The 15,716-nt window shown below is 37.5% G+C and overlaps 5 protein-coding genes across 5 annotated transcripts in view; all 5 read right to left on the reverse strand.

The window, feature by feature from the left end:
• pcdh2aa3 (protocadherin 2 alpha a 3) overlaps positions 1 to 9,934 on the reverse strand; it is a 192,430-nt gene extending 182,496 nt beyond the window's left edge. Inside the window, 1 exon segment of the mRNA NM_001009587.2 lies at positions 7,574 to 9,934. Within this exon segment, the coding sequence (NP_001009587.2) occupies positions 7,574 to 9,934 (2,361 nt within the window).
• The window catches only part of pcdh2aa1 (protocadherin 2 alpha a 1), a 202,037-nt gene that overhangs the window by 182,496 nt on the left and 3,825 nt on the right, over positions 1 to 15,716 (reverse strand).
• Positions 382 to 2,955, reverse strand: LOC100334341 (protocadherin alpha-3-like). The gene has a single exon (XM_002664279.7). The coding sequence runs from the start codon at positions 2,761 to 2,763 to the stop codon at positions 382 to 384; it is 2,382 nt and encodes a 793-aa protein (XP_002664325.4). The 5' UTR covers positions 2,764 to 2,955.
• Positions 3,718 to 6,821, reverse strand: LOC141377660 (protocadherin alpha-2-like). The gene has a single exon (XM_073922459.1). It carries the CDS (start codon positions 6,654 to 6,656, stop codon positions 4,311 to 4,313), a length of 2,346 nt encoding a protein of 781 aa, XP_073778560.1. The 5' UTR covers positions 6,657 to 6,821; the 3' UTR covers positions 3,718 to 4,310.
• Positions 11,493 to 14,013, reverse strand: pcdha8l (protocadherin alpha 8-like). Its single transcript, XM_017359047.4, has one exon. The coding sequence runs from the start codon at positions 13,866 to 13,868 to the stop codon at positions 11,493 to 11,495; it is 2,376 nt and encodes a 791-aa protein (XP_017214536.2). The 5' UTR covers positions 13,869 to 14,013.

Raw genomic sequence — 15,716 nt, forward strand, 5'->3', positions numbered from 1 at the left:
CGCAAATGAAATGCTTAAAAAAAGCAGTGTATGCAAAGTCCCGGTCTATTTAAAATGCAACCGCGGCTAAATTCAGCACCAACGCAAGTGGACAGCTCCACCAGGCCTGTATAGGCTGCTTCTTATGTACTTCAAAACGTGGATATCTAAACAAGTACCCACTCACTTTATCCATAATAAGGACAACATTTTGTACCGTTTAGCCTCATCAGTTATATATATATATATATATATATATATATATATATATATATATATATATATATATATATATATATATATATATATAAACTTTATAGTCTTCATGTAAAAACTTTTTACTTCTAATTAAATTTATTAAATGCATTGTTTTAAAACCAACATCGTAAAGCCAAAATGAGATTAAAATGAATCAGCCAGTCTTACCTCTCCAGAGTCTCTCCTCCTGCGATCTGGTATGACTAGAGTATTCCTATTACTGCCTGGTGCTATAGTAGAGCCGATACTCATTCTGGGTCCAACTAACATGTAGCGTTTGTCTCCAGATCTGTACTGGATGCTGTGACACAGAGTCCCGTCATAATTTGTGTCCTGTAAATACTTGGACGAATAGTCTGTAGATTTGGAGCACTGCATTACAATCAACACGATGATGCTGATGACGAAAAGCACCGAAACCGAGCCCAAAGTGATGATCAAATAAAATGTCACGTTGTTTTCCTCCTCGTCTTTCTCTGCGTTTTTAACATCAGAAGCTGCAAAAGCCTCTTTGGGCTCCACAACTTTGACAATCACAGTCGCTGTTGCTGAGAGGGAAACGTTCCCATTGTCTTTGACCAGTATGACCAGTTTATGCTGGGCCTCGTCTGTTTCTGTGAATGAGCGAAGGGTCCTTATCTGTCCTGTATAGCGGTCCAAAGCAAAGAGACTGTGCTCACTAACTTCCTGCAGTGAGAATAATAACCAGCCGTTGTATCCTATATCTGCGTCATAGGCTCTGACTTTAGTCACCAAATGACCTGCGTTCACATTACGGGGAATCTCTTCCACACCCTCAGCAGAACCGTTAGCACTGACTGGATATAAGATCACTGGAACGTTGTCGTTCTGATCCAGAATAAACACGTTCACTGTCACGTTACTGCTCAGAGATGGACTTCCAGAGTCTGTGGCGAGCACGTGAAAGTGGGATGTTTTTAACATCTCAAAATCAAAGCTCTTTAGCGAATAAACAACACCTGTCTCAGAATTTATATTCAAGTAAGAGGACATATCAGTCTGTGAACCATCGCCTCTAATTATATGATACGATATCACGGCATTTTCAACAGAGTCTCTATCAGACGCAGAGACTGAAATTATGGACGAACCTGCAGCATTGTTTTCCATCAGGTAAAGATCTAGAGGATTTATGCTAAATTCTGGAGCATTATCATTCACATCAGAAATCTGAACGCTTAGAGTGGTCGATGCAGTCAAAGACGGCTGTCCTAAATCAGAGGCTGTTATTGTAATGTCATACTGTGAGTGAGTCTCTCTGTCTAAGCGATCTTTTGTCACTAAAGAGTACATGTTGTCTTTAAAAGAAGGCTTTAGCTCAAAGGGAACATTTTTATTTAACTGACAAATGACTTTACCGTTTATCCCGGCGTCTTTATCGGTCACACTGATCAGAGAAATCACCGTTCCAGGTTTACAATCTTCAGGAATGTTCTTAGAAAGTGACGTAATCTCAATCTCAGGGCTGTTGTCATTCACATCAATAATCTTAATAACAACTCTAGATTTTGCAGACATTGGTGGATGCCCCTTATCTGATGCTTGAATATCGAGTTTATAAACTTCTGTATTTTCAAAATCTATTTGTTCCTTAACACGTAATTCACCTGTGATCTGATCGAGTTCAAAAGCATGATGTACTTCGCTGTTTAACGTTGCAAAGCTGTATTCGATATCACCATTCGAGCCCTCATCAATATCAGTCGCATTTACTCGAGTAACTACAGTGCCAGTTATACAATTCTCCAATAACGTCAAGGAATATGTTTCTCGACTAAACACAGGGCGATTATCATTTATATCTAGAACAGTAATTGTAACGTTAAGAGTTCCAGATCTCGATGGATTTCCTCCGTCAGCAGCTGTTAAAAGCAGTCTGTATTTTGTTGTAATTTCCCTATCAACAGCCTTCTTCAATACTAAAAATGGTATTTTCTCTTCATCACTCTCCCTCATTCGAATTTCGAAATGATCATTAGGACTTAATTTATAAGACCGAACCGAATTCATTCCAGAATCGGGATCTCTGGCAGCCTGTAACTGATAGTCAGCACCAGGTAGTGTATTTTCATAAATTTTCAGATGCTGCTCTTTTTCGGAAAAGCTGGGAGAGTGATCGTTTATATCAGATATATCTACTTCTACATAATGTATTTCCAGAGGATTTTCAATTAAGGTTTTTAAATTAACCACACAAACACCACTGCCAACACACAAAGTCTCTCTGTCGATTTTCTTATGAACATACAAAACGCCATTGTCCTGATTTATCTGAAAAAGCTCCTCCTTAGATCCAGAAACGATTCGAAACTGTCTGTCCACCAAGCTACTTACTTCAAGACCCAAATCCTTAGCAATATTTCCAACAACGGTTCCTTCTTTGACTTCTTCTGGAACAGAATATCTGAGCTGAGCTGAAACCTGCTGTCCGATGATAAGAAGAAAATAAATACACAGAGCAATCCAGCAGTTCCCCCGTCTGCGCCTTTGTCCTCCCGCTTCCATTGCGAGCCGGTAGAAAACGGGACCAAATGTTTATATCCTCGATTATTCGATGTCGTATTGGATGTTAATGGTAAGAAAATCATGTACAAACAACAACATATGGAAATGATAATGTTATGTCCCGGTAATACAGCGTTTGTGCATGCCGAGCATTAAGTGTGTGTGCGTAAAAAGAGGAGAAAAAAACAGCACACCCCTAATGGCGTCACGATCAAGGGCAGGGTTTAATATCTTGGACAAATACTGGAGTAACACCGACACCGAGTGGTATTGGAAATAAAAAATCACTTTAAAAGCATTACTTATTACACACACATACGCAGCTTATTTATATAAATTATAGCCCTCCTTAGGTTAAAGTAACTCAAACCATTTGAGCAAACCGATTGCAACAAACTATTTAAGTTTAAAAACAAATCCTAACGAGTACTGTGAACTTACTCCATTTTAGTAAATGAATTTGAGCACAGTAAAACCCAAATAAATGAAGAGAACTGAAACCAGCTGAGTACTGTAAAACCCAATAAGTTAAGGCACCTCAAACCGTTACAGGAAACCGATTGCTACAAACCATTTGAGTAAATAAATAAATAAATAAATAAATAAATAAATAAATAAATAAATAAATAAATAAAAAAAAAAAAAAAATATATATATATATATATATATATATATATATATATATATATATATATATATATATATATATATGAGTACTGTGAGCTATACTCCATTTTAAGTTGAAGTAATGAGGCATTTAATTAATTTAATACCTTCAACACAGAAGTCAAAACTCTTTTCAAAATAAGTAGAATTAATTTTCAGTAATTTTAGAGTTGACAACACTCATTCTTTCGATAAAGATGACTGTTGGGTTTTGCAGTATATATTGTTACGACACCCTCGTTTGAGTCGCGACATAAAAGAGCTCAGACAATAAAAGGATCTATATGCAACCTATTTATTAAACATAAAACTAATAGAACAACAAATCAAGAAACAAACAAATGCCTATGGATAAATAAAGAATATAACTGACTTTAACTTCAAGTATAAATGATGCCAAACGAAACCATAAGGTTAAATAATTAAAGAGATGGTCCACACCGTCCTCCTTAAGCCAGCACATCACTCTTATTTATATAATCTAAACCAATTGGTGAGCAAGCAGGCACCCAATCAGTATCTGCCACATCCAAACTGCAATCCCGGGGTCGTCACAATATATAAAAAAAAATGTATAGTAGATAAATCTATTAGCAGAATGAACAAAATACAATTTCACAAGTTCAATTTGGTTTTTTTATGACTGCCAATACAGCTCGGTAAACTTGTAATTATTTTAAATTCTGAAGGAACTGCATCTAATGTCAGCACTAAGGAAGGGGACAGCTCCCTGCCATTCGCCGTCACTCATAATATTTTTCAGATTAAAGGGGTCAACAAATGAACATATTCAGCTCTATGATATCATCATGTGTAAAAATATAACACTTTTTTTTAAATGACTTATAAAAATTATTGCAACATAGATAATGCTATTGAAATTAATGAGCCAGTCTTACCTCTCCAGAGTCTCTCCTCCTGCGATCTGGTATGACTAGAGTATTCCTATTACTGCCTGGTGCTATAGTCGAGCCGATACTCATTCTGGGTCCAACTAACATGTAGCGTTTGTCTCCTGATCTGTACTGGATGCTGTGACACAGAGTCCCGTCATAATTTGTGTCCTGTAAATACTTGGACGAATAGTCTGTAGATTTGGAGCACTGCATTACAATCAACACGATGATGCTGATGACGAAAAGCACCGAAACCGAGCCCAAAGTGATGATCAAATAAAATGTCACGTTGTTTTCCTCCTCGTCTTTCTCTGCGTTTTTAACATCAGAAGCTGCAAAAGCCTCTTTGGGCTCCACAACTTTGACAATCACAGTCGCTGTTGCTGAGAGGGAAACGTTCCCATTGTCTTTGACCAGTATGACCAGTTTATGCTGGGCCTCGTCTGTTTCTGTGAATGAGCGAAGGGTCCTTATCTGTCCTGTATAGCGGTCCAAAGCAAAGAGACTGTGCTCACTAACTTCCTGCAGTGAGAATAATAACCAGCCGTTGTATCCTATATCTGCGTCATAGGCTCTGACTTTAGTCACCAAATGACCTGCGTTCACATTACGGGGAATCTCTTCCACACCCTCAGCAGAACCGTTAGCGCTGACTGGATATAAGATCACTGGAACGTTGTCGTTCTGGTCCAGAATAAACACGTTCACTGTCACGTTACTGCTCAGAGATGGACTTCCAGAGTCTGAAGCAAAAACTTGGAAGTGAAACGTCTTGGTGGTTTCATAATCAAAACTTTTCAGTGCATATATAATTCCCGTTTCTGAATTAATATTCAGGAATGTCAAATCACCTTGATGCAGGTTATAAGCAATCGCAGCATTTTCATTTAAGTCTCTATCAAAGGCAGAAACAGAAAATATAGAAGCACCAAGGACATTGTTTTCAGACAAATAAAGCTCAAATGAATTTTGGCTAAACTCTGGCGAGTTATCATTTACATCAGAGACCTGTATATTTAATACTTTACAAGAAGACAAAGGTGGCTGTCCTAAATCAAGGGCTGTTACAGTGATTTCATACACTGACTTTGCTTCTCTATCTAAACGCCCTTTTGTCACTAATGAATACATGTTCTCCCTAAAGGATGGTTTCAGCTCAAATGGCATGTTTTCAGTTAATGTGCAAATTATTTTTCCATTAACACCAGAGTCCTTGTCTGAAACGCTGATTAAAGCTATAGCGGTTCCAGGATTCGCATTTTCCGATACAACACTAGAAAGGGATGTTATCTCAATTTCAGGAGCGTTATCATTGATATCTGTGACTTTAATGTTGAGTTCGGCTTCAGCTATAAGAGGAGGCTGGCCTTTATCTGATGCTTGCACGTCTAGTTTAAACACACCCGTTTCCTCAAAGTCTATTTTCCCTTTAACTTGTAATTCACCTGTCTTCTTGTCAAGCGTAAATAAGTCGTGGATTTTTCCATCCATATTTTCGCCCAAGGAGTACTCGATTTCGCCATTTACTCCATCATCTAAATCAGTTGCGTTTATAGTAATTACAACAGTGCCCAGAGGTGCATTTTCCAGGATTGTTGCAGAATATGAGTCTCGGCCGAAGACAGGGCGATTATCATTTATATCCAAAACAATAACAGAGATTTTCAGACTCCCTGATTTCGGCGGACTACCACCATCCGTGGCTGTCAGTGTGAGTATATGTTTGCTTTGTCTTTCTCTGTCTAACGCCTTTTTTAGGACTAAAAATGGTATTTTAGTTTCATGTCTTTCCCGAACGTCAATATCAAACAGCTCATTCTGACTTAATTTATAATGTCGGACCGAATTTATTCCTAAATCAGGATCTCTGGCAGTTTGGACTTGGAAACGTGTTCCCAAAAGCGTATGCTCCGCTATTTCAAACTGCTGCTCAGATCTCGGGAAAATGGGTGGGTTGTCATTTACATCTGTTATTTCGACCTCTATGTAATGCACTTCTAGTGGATCTTCAACAACGCATTTCAGACTTATCGAACAAACAGTGTTTGCATCACACAGCTTCTCTCTGTCGATTCTCTTACTGACATGCAGCTCTCCATTGTTCTGGTTTACCTGAAAAAGCGCCTCTTCAGGTCCAGAAACAATACGAAAACGTCGGTGCGCCAAAGTACTGATATCAAGGCTTAAATCCTTCGCGATATTCCCCACAACAGATCCTTCCTTCACCTCTTCAGGTACAATGTATTTAATCTGTGCGCTGACCACATTTCCGAAGCACAACAGCAAAGAGAGAGTAATCCGCCAGCACGGCCATTGTCCTCCGACTTCCATTGCAAATATAGATAGTTGAATAATTTCAAATAGCAAATGATGTTCTCATAAAACACACTCTTTTCCTTTCCTAAAACGAAATTCTGGTGTCAGGTACATTTTAGAAAACGAACCGAGGAGGATCAGTGCGTCAGGCGCACTGCTTCAACGCCACCCTGTTTCTGTGCACAAAATGCCGTGATGGCGTTCTTTTCAGCTGACGTCTGACACTTGCAATAGATCAGTAATCTAGAGTTATACTGACATCTTGTGGAACAGATTTGATTTTGGAAAAAATAAATAATAATAACTATAATTATAATAAAAATAAAAATAAACATACGTCAAGAAAATGAAATGTTTTATTTTATTTCCTCATGCAGTGTTCACTGTACAAAAGCAACAACATAAAACAATAAACAGAGACTAAAAGCATTCGTACACCCAAGCTTTAGTTATGTTGGCAAAGTAATATAATGGGTTTTAAAATTTTAAATATATTACCAACAGTTTTTCAAAAAGAAGACAAAATATTTCTGCATGTTTGCTTTAAGAGCCAAAATCTATTTTGACGTCAATAGACAAAAACTAATAAACAAACAACCAAAAAATAAATAAATGGTAATGAGAAAATCAATTATTATTATTATTATTATTATTATTATTATTATTATTGTTATTATAAAATAAAAATAAAAAATTGAAAAAAATTATATAAAACGATTAAAAAAACAGATAAAATATGTCATAAATAATCAATACCCTAATCAAAAAAAAAAAAGAAAGAAAGAAAAACCTAAAAATACAACGAAAACAGCAAGGAATAAGCAGCAAAACTAAAAAAAATGCGGATAGTCTTGCATAGCCCAAAAACATTGTAGGAAAATCGCGTCATTTACAGTTAAAGAATGTAATTGTAATAAATCAGCCAGTCTTACCTCTCCAGAGTCTCTCCTCCTGCAATCTGGTATGACTAGAGTATTCCTATTACTGCCTGGTGCTATAGTAGAGCCGATACTCATTCTGGGTCCAACTAACATGTAGCGTTTGTCTCCAGATCTGTACTGGATGCTGTGACACAGAGTCCCGTCATAATTTGTGTCCTGTAAATACTTGGACGAATAGTCTGTAGATTTGGAGCACTGCATTACAATCAACACGATGATGCTGATGACGAAAAGCACCGAAACCGAGCCCAAAGTGATGATCAAATAAAATGTCACGTTGTTTTCCTCCTCGTCTTTCTCTGCGTTTTTAACATCAGAAGCTGCAAAAGCCTCTTTGGGCTCCACAACTTTGACAATCACAGTCGCTGTTGCTGAGAGGGAAACGTTCCCATTGTCTTTGACCAGTATGACCAGTTTATGCTGGGCCTCGTCTGTTTCTGTGAATGAGCGAAGGGTCCTTATCTGTCCTGTATAGCGGTCCAAAGCAAAGAGACTGTGCTCACTAACTTCCTGCAGTGAGAATAATAACCAGCCGTTGTATCCTATATCTGCGTCATAGGCTCTGACTTTAGTCACCAAATGACCTGCGTTCACATTACGGGGAATCTCTTCCACACCCTCAGCAGAACCGTTAGCGCTGACTGGATATAAGATCACTGGAACGTTGTCGTTCTGATCCAGAATAAACACGTTCACTGTCACGTTACTGCTCAGAGATGGACTTCCAGAGTCTGTGGCGAGTATGTGGAACTGGAACTTTTTAACTGTTTCAAAATCAAAACTTTTAAGTGCGTAAACTGCGCCTGTCTCCGAATTGACATTTAGGAAAGATGTCAAATCACTTTGTGATCCATTCCCTTTAATAATCTGGTATGAAATTATAGCATTTTCATTTAGATCTTTATCAAAAGCACTAAGCATGAGAATGGGCGCTCCTGCAGCATTGTTTTCAATCATATACAATTCTACTGGATTTAGACTAAATTCAGGTGGGTTATCGTTTACATCTGACACCTGCACGCTTAGAGTCCTATAAGAGGACAGCGGAGGCTGACCCAAGTCAGTAGCTGTTATTGTAATGTCAAAATGAGATAAAGTTTCACGATCCAGTTTCCCTTTAGTCACTAAAGAGAACATGTTTTCCTGAACTGATGGTTTTAACTCAAAGGGAACATGCTCTGAGAGAGAACACACAACTCTCCCGTTAATACCGGTGTCTCTATCAGTAACACTAATGAGTGAGATTAGAGTACCAGGCTTGGAATCCTCAGACACGACATTCGAAAGTGACGTCACTTCAATAGTAGGCTTATTATCATTTAAGTCAAGTATTTTTATTATTACTCTACAATCTGTGTTTAAAGGCGGCTGTCCACTGTCAACTGCCTGTATATCCAGTTTATAAACATTGTTCTTTTCAAAGTCAACCTCTCCAGTTACTCGTATTTCACCAGTTATTCGATCCAAGCTAAATATATGAAATATATTGTCGCTGTTGTCACCCCCAAAAGAGTACGACACTTCACCATTAGGGCCGTAATCAGAATCGCTTGCCATAACTTTCAATACTAATGTTCCAAGTTGCACGTTTTCGTGCACAGTTGAAGAATAGACATCATGGCTAAACATAGGGCGGTTATCATTGACGTCAAGCACAATTACTGTTATGTTCAGCGTTCCTGATCTTTGCGGATTGCCACCATCTATTGCTGTTAATATTAGATAATGTTCAGCTTTATTCTCCCGATCAAGAGGCTTTTGTAAAACCAGAAAAGGCAATTTGTCCTCTGCCCGGTCTCTTATTTCTAAATCAAAATGCTCATTTTGACTTAATTTATACGAGCGCACAGAATTCACTCCACTATCGGGGTCACGCGCAGCTTGCAGCTGAAAACGCGTCCCTATTAGAGTGTTTTCAGAAATTTCTAATCGCTTTTCTTTTTCTGTGAATGTTGGCGAGTGATCGTTAACATCAGTTATTTCAACTGCAATATAATGAATCTCAAGTGGATTTTCCACCACTATTTTAAGATTAATCAAGCATGCTCCAATACCATCACACAGCTCCTCTCTGTCGATTTTCCTTTGAACACGCAAGACACCATTGTTCGGATTTACCACGAACTGCGAATCATCCGATCCTGAAACGATGCGAAATCGCCTGTCCATCAAACTGCTGACATCAAGTCCCAAATCCTTGGCGATATTTCCCACAACAAATCCCTCTTTTACTTCCTCTGGAATCGAGTATCTTATTTGAGCTGAAAGCTGCTGCCCAAAGCACAGAATAAAGCAGAAACAGATGATCATCCACCAGTGCTCCCCTGTGCGCCTTTGTCCTCCAGCTTCCATTGCGAAGGATGGCGAAATCCAAAATTATATGACACTACCTAAGCGGATCATACATTTATCTTAACTGAAAAATACAAAATAACAATAAGTACACACGAAAAGGCAGCATCTGCCACCGTTACGCTGTCTTCAGATGTCTTCAAATAGAAATCATCCACCCTTTGCGCTTTGCCTGATGCAAACTAGAATATTGGGGGCAGGGTGAACACACACTTTCCTTGTACAACGATGACACCGTGAGGTTTCTTTAAAATGTCACATATCTGCAATACAGCTCTCTACGTCTGATTGTATATATCCAACATCATATATCAGAAATACACATCACGGCAAAACAAAGGACGGTTATCATTGACGTCAAGTACAATTACTATTGTTGAGTGTTCCAGGTTTTGCGGATTGCCACCATCTATTGCTGTTAATATTAAATAATGTTCAGCTTTGTTCTTCCGATCAAGGGTCTTTTGTAAAACCAGAAACGACAATGTATCTTCTGCCATGTCCTTTATATCTAAAACATGCTCGTTTTGACTTAATTTATACAAGCGCACAGAATTCACACCACTATCAGGGTCACTCGCAGCTTGCAGCTGAAATCGAAATATATATGGGGAATTTAATTACATTTTCCCCAGAACAATGACTATTATATTGCACGTGCACATCCATATGTACCACATTTTGCGGCTAGTCCAGCAACCAGTATTTGAAAAAACGCGAGTAGGACCGAATCGTATTTTTAAAATAAAGTTTACTGAAGAAATGCAAAACTAAATCACAAAGGTAGAGACTCGATATAGCTCGGCCAAAAAAACTGTTGCTTCCAACATCCATAACTGCAATCTAAACGTACAAACTAATTATACATCATGACGTATTTCTGTCGGATGAAAAAAAAAAAAAAAACAAAGTAAAAGTTTTTAATTCGTATCAATTATTGAATTATGCATTTTAGATAATACAATTTTTATGAACTCTTATTATATTTAAATATCAATGATCACCATGTTTAACCATTTTAACTAAATAATGATCACAAATGAATTATGCATGACTGGCTCTTACACTGGTTATGGAAATTTGGATGACTTTAAAAACAAACAACAGCAACAACAACCATCATTACCAAACAAGTAATCAGTATTATCATAAGAACGCTGAATTGCTAAGCAGGCGCAATAACCCATTTTAGAATCAGTCAGATGAATTCTCATTAGAATTTTCCAGTAGCATTATTGGATAACGCACAACATTTAAAGCTTAACATGTTAGTTCTAAATACCGGTTAATATATATACATATATATATATATATATATATATATATATATATATATATATATATATATATATATATATATATATATATATATATATTACATAGCGAGTGCTCTTCCAGCTGTAACCCATCACTGGGAAACACCCAAACACCTGACTTAGTTTTTCTCTTCTACTTCATGAACAATTAAATTCCAATACCAAAACAAGGCATGACATTAAAGCAAGAGAACTTTATGAGAAAGACAAAAGATACTTTAACCTTACACAAATGACAAATGTTAATCGAGTCTTACCTCTCCAGAGTCTCTCCTCCTGCGATCTGGTATGACTAGAGTATTCCTATTACTGCCTGGTGCTATAGTCGAGCCGATACTCATTCTGGGTCCAACTAACATGTAGCGTTTGTCTCCAGATCTGTACTGGATGCTGTGACACAGAGTCCCGTCATAATTTGTGTCCTGTAAATACTTGGACGAATAGTCTGTAGATTTGGAGCACTGCATTACAATCAACACGATGATGCTGATGACGAAAAGCACCGAAACCGAGCCCAAAGTGATGATCAAATAAAATGTCACGTTGTTTTCCTCCTCGTCTTTCTCTGCGTTTTTAACATCAGAAGCTGCAAAAGCCTCTTTGGGCTCCACAACTTTGACAATCACAGTCGCTGTTGCTGAGAGGGAAACGTTCCCATTGTCTTTGACCAGTATGACCAGTTTATGCTGGGCCTCGTCTGTTTCTGTGAATGAGCGAAGGGTCCTTATCTGTCCTGTATAGCGGTCCAAAGCAAAGAGACTGTGCTCACTAACTTCCTGCAGTGAGAATAATAACCAGCCGTTGTATCCTATATCTGCGTCATAGGCTCTGACTTTAGTCACCAAATGACCTGCGTTCACATTACGGGGAATCTCTTCCACACCCTCAGCAGAACCGTTAGCGCTGACTGGATATAAGATCACTGGAACGTTGTCGTTCTGATCCAGAATAAACACGTTCACTGTCACGTTACTGCTCAGAGATGGACTTCCAGAGTCTGTGGCGATTATGTGGAACTGAAACGTTTTTACAGATTCAAAGTCAAAACTTTTCAGCGCATGGATGTGTCCATTGTCTGCATTTACATTAAGGAAGGACGACATATGACTTCTTGTTCCCTCTTCTCTAATTATTTGATAGGTTATTGCAGCGTTTTCGTTTAAGTCCCTATCGAATGCACTGACAGAATATATAGATGCTCCTGGAGCATTATTTTCCATTAAGTACAGCTCTAAAGGATTATGAACAAATTCTGGAGCATTATCATTTACATCTGATATCTGCACTTTCAGAGTTTTGATTGAAGACAGAGGCGGCTGACCGAGATCTGTGGCTGTTATTGTAACATCATAATGAGACGTGAGCTCTCTATCTAACTTTGCATTCGTCACAAGAGAGTACATGTTGTCTTTAAATGAGGGCTTCAATTCGAAAGGCACATCATCAGATATCCTACACACAACTTTGCCATTTACTCCAGAATCTTTATCAGTAATACTAACGAGTGAAATGACGGCCCCTGGCTTTGAATCTTCGGGAACTACATCAGACAGAGAGGTAACCTCTATCTCTGGTGCATTATCGTTTTCGTCAATGACTTTAATGATAATTCTACAGTTGCTTGTCTTGGGTGGTTGACCTTTATCTGACGCCATAACAGCGATTCTATAAACATTACTTTTCTCAAAGTCTAAGCTTCCCTTTACTCTAATCTCCCCAGTGTTATCCAAATCAAAAGTGTCATAAATATATTTTTCAATATTCTTTACGAACGAATATACAATTTCGCCATTCTGACCTTCATCTAAATCAGTGGCATTCAGTTTAATCACAAGAGTACCAAGAGGAGCGTTTTCTCTCAGTGAAACAGAATATAGTTCCTGGCTGAATTTCGGCCTGTTATCATTATCGTCCAGCACTGTGACGTTAATAACAGTGCTTCCAGATCGCGGTGGATTGCCACCGTCGACAGCAGTCACTGTCAGACTATGAATAACCTGACGCTCCCGGTCGAGTGATTTGCGTAATTTTAAGACCGGGACTTTTTTCTCTCCTCCATTTTCTCGAAGCTCTATTTCAAAATACTCAGTCTGGCTCAGTTTATAAAAACGAACCGAATTTACTCCCGAATCTGGATCATATGCTTCCTGCAACTGGAAGTCCTCGCCAGGTATTGTTGATTCCGCAATTTCCAACAAGACGTCTTTATTAGCAAAACTGGGTGCATGGTCATTCACATCGGTAATTTCCACTTCTACATAATGGATTTCAAGAGGATTTTCAACAACAGTTTTCAGGCTTATCAAGCAAGCAGCATTTCCGTCGCACAGCGCCTCTCTGTCGATAAGCTTCCCCACATATAGCATGCCATTGTTCTGATTTACCTGAAAAAGGGCGTCATTTGATCCAGAGACAATACGGAACCGTCTGTCCAACAATGTACTGACATCAAGACCTAAATCCTTCGCAATATTTCCCACAATCGTTCCCTCTTTTACCTCCTCTGGAATAGAGTATCGTATCTGAGCTGAAACCCGCTGTCCGAGGCATGTCAGCAAATAGAAAAGCAGAGAAATCCACCAGTACTCCCATCTGCGTCTTTGTTCTCCAGCATCCATGCTCAAAACTGTCGTATAAGGATCAAGTGTACTGTAATTTTTACAGTTACCACACGAATCTATTAAAATTATAAAGCAAATAAATCGAGAGCTTCCTTTATTCGAATATTACATGAATAATCCCATGTTTACAGCTGCTCGCACTGAAGGCGCAGTCAGCGCGCTGCAGACTATAGCTTAAAACACAGTGATGCAAAAAAGATCCCTGCCCCAAAAACGGTTTCTTGTGTAATACTGACACCACGCGGACCATTACAACAGATAGAGGTAAAGTTGGTTTTATATTCGCACGTTCGTTCATTTTGCAGTCTCTATAATGTTTACCATTTTACTTTGAATATTCGATCGTAATTAGCATGCGAGTATGACTTGAAAACAACATTAACACTAATTCACTGTGAACAATGCTGTTCTTTGATAATCATTAGCTGCTAATATGATTTTCCAATTTAGAATTTGCAAAGAACACTTTTCTGAAATTATATTATTAAGGAGAATGTCTGAATATCCGAAAATATATAAAACAATTACCTTTATTTAGCCTACAACAGATCAAGATTTTTTCCGTTTTCTTCTTTAGTAGATTTCTGCTCATAAACTGTAGAATAGGCAAAGAGCACATGCTTAGTTTTAATAGACATTTATATATAGCACATTTGTCTATTTGGTACCACAAAAATGTTCTGTTCCGCTGCAAAGATTAACACAATAGCCTATATATTTAAGGAAATTAACTTTTTTAAAAAGTAGGTAAAACAAATAAAACAGATAAATATATTAGTCTATAAAATATCAAATACGACAATGGAAAATGACGAATAGCTGTAGGTGTGTATGGAGGACAAAACCTGCAAAAATAATACATAAATACGCAAATTGATGAATAAAGTAGTAAATAAATAAAAAAAATGTCTGCATAATTAAAACGATAAACAAATAAATACGCATATACATATATACATTCACAAATACCTGCATAAATAAGTATATAAATAATTATTAGTGCGAGCAGATAAATAATTAAATAACTTAGACGAATGTTGAGGAAATAAGAAAATGCTAAACTGAAAGTAGGTTTCTTAGTCTTTATGCCATCATTGGTTGATCATAAAAAAATTGCATTGGATTCTTTGACTGGCGTCAGGTTATTGATGAACACACTCTCATTAGCATGTTGAGCTGAGGACAAGAAAATCCGGAATTACGTTCAAAATTAATAAACGTTTAAATGTGGGAAAAAAACTACTTTCAGTTTGGCATGTACTTATTCCCCAAACATTCCTGTAAATTATTTAATTATTCACCTGCCCGCATTATTAATTATTTATATATTTTTTTATCCAGATTGTTGTGGATTTATATATTTGTTTGACAATTTGCATATTTATTTGTTTATTGTTTTATTCATGCAGGAATTTATGGATTTATTTAGTCATGTATTTATTTATTTATTTGCATTTTTATTTATTTATTGCAGGTTTCGTCCTCTATACATGTGTATGTGACAATGCAAATTATATTAAAGAGTGCAAAAATAACAAATCATATGTTTACCTTTCCAAAGTCATGTAAATGCATCGACGAATAGTCTGGATATTTGGAGCACGGTGTTACTCAATACGATGATGCTGATAGAATAATGTACAGTAAATGTACAGAAACAACGGGTGTGTAGTTGAGAGGCGAGGAAAGGAAACGAAGATGCACGAATAAAAAATCAATAAACAATATTTTCTTCTTTTAAGAGCTTTTTTGTGGTTGGCAAACCAACTTCTGGTACATCACCCGCCTCCTACTGAGATGGAGGTATTGATAGCATTGAACGAGAAACTGTTTTTTTTTTTTTGT

The sequence above is a fragment of the Danio rerio genome, chromosome 14 (genome assembly GCF_049306965.1).
Source record: "Danio rerio strain Tuebingen ecotype United States chromosome 14, GRCz12tu, whole genome shotgun sequence".
Classification (NCBI taxonomy): domain Eukaryota; kingdom Metazoa; phylum Chordata; class Actinopteri; order Cypriniformes; family Danionidae; genus Danio; species Danio rerio.

Coding starts and splice junctions, on each gene's coding strand:
- pcdha8l (XM_017359047.4), bottom strand. CDS start 13,868: ATGGATGCTGGAGAACAAAGACGCAGATGGGAGTACTGGTGGATTTCT.
- LOC141377660 (XM_073922459.1), bottom strand. CDS start 6,656: ATGGAAGTCGGAGGACAATGGCCGTGCTGGCGGATTACTCTCTCTTTG.
- LOC100334341 (XM_002664279.7), bottom strand. CDS start 2,763: ATGGAAGCGGGAGGACAAAGGCGCAGACGGGGGAACTGCTGGATTGCT.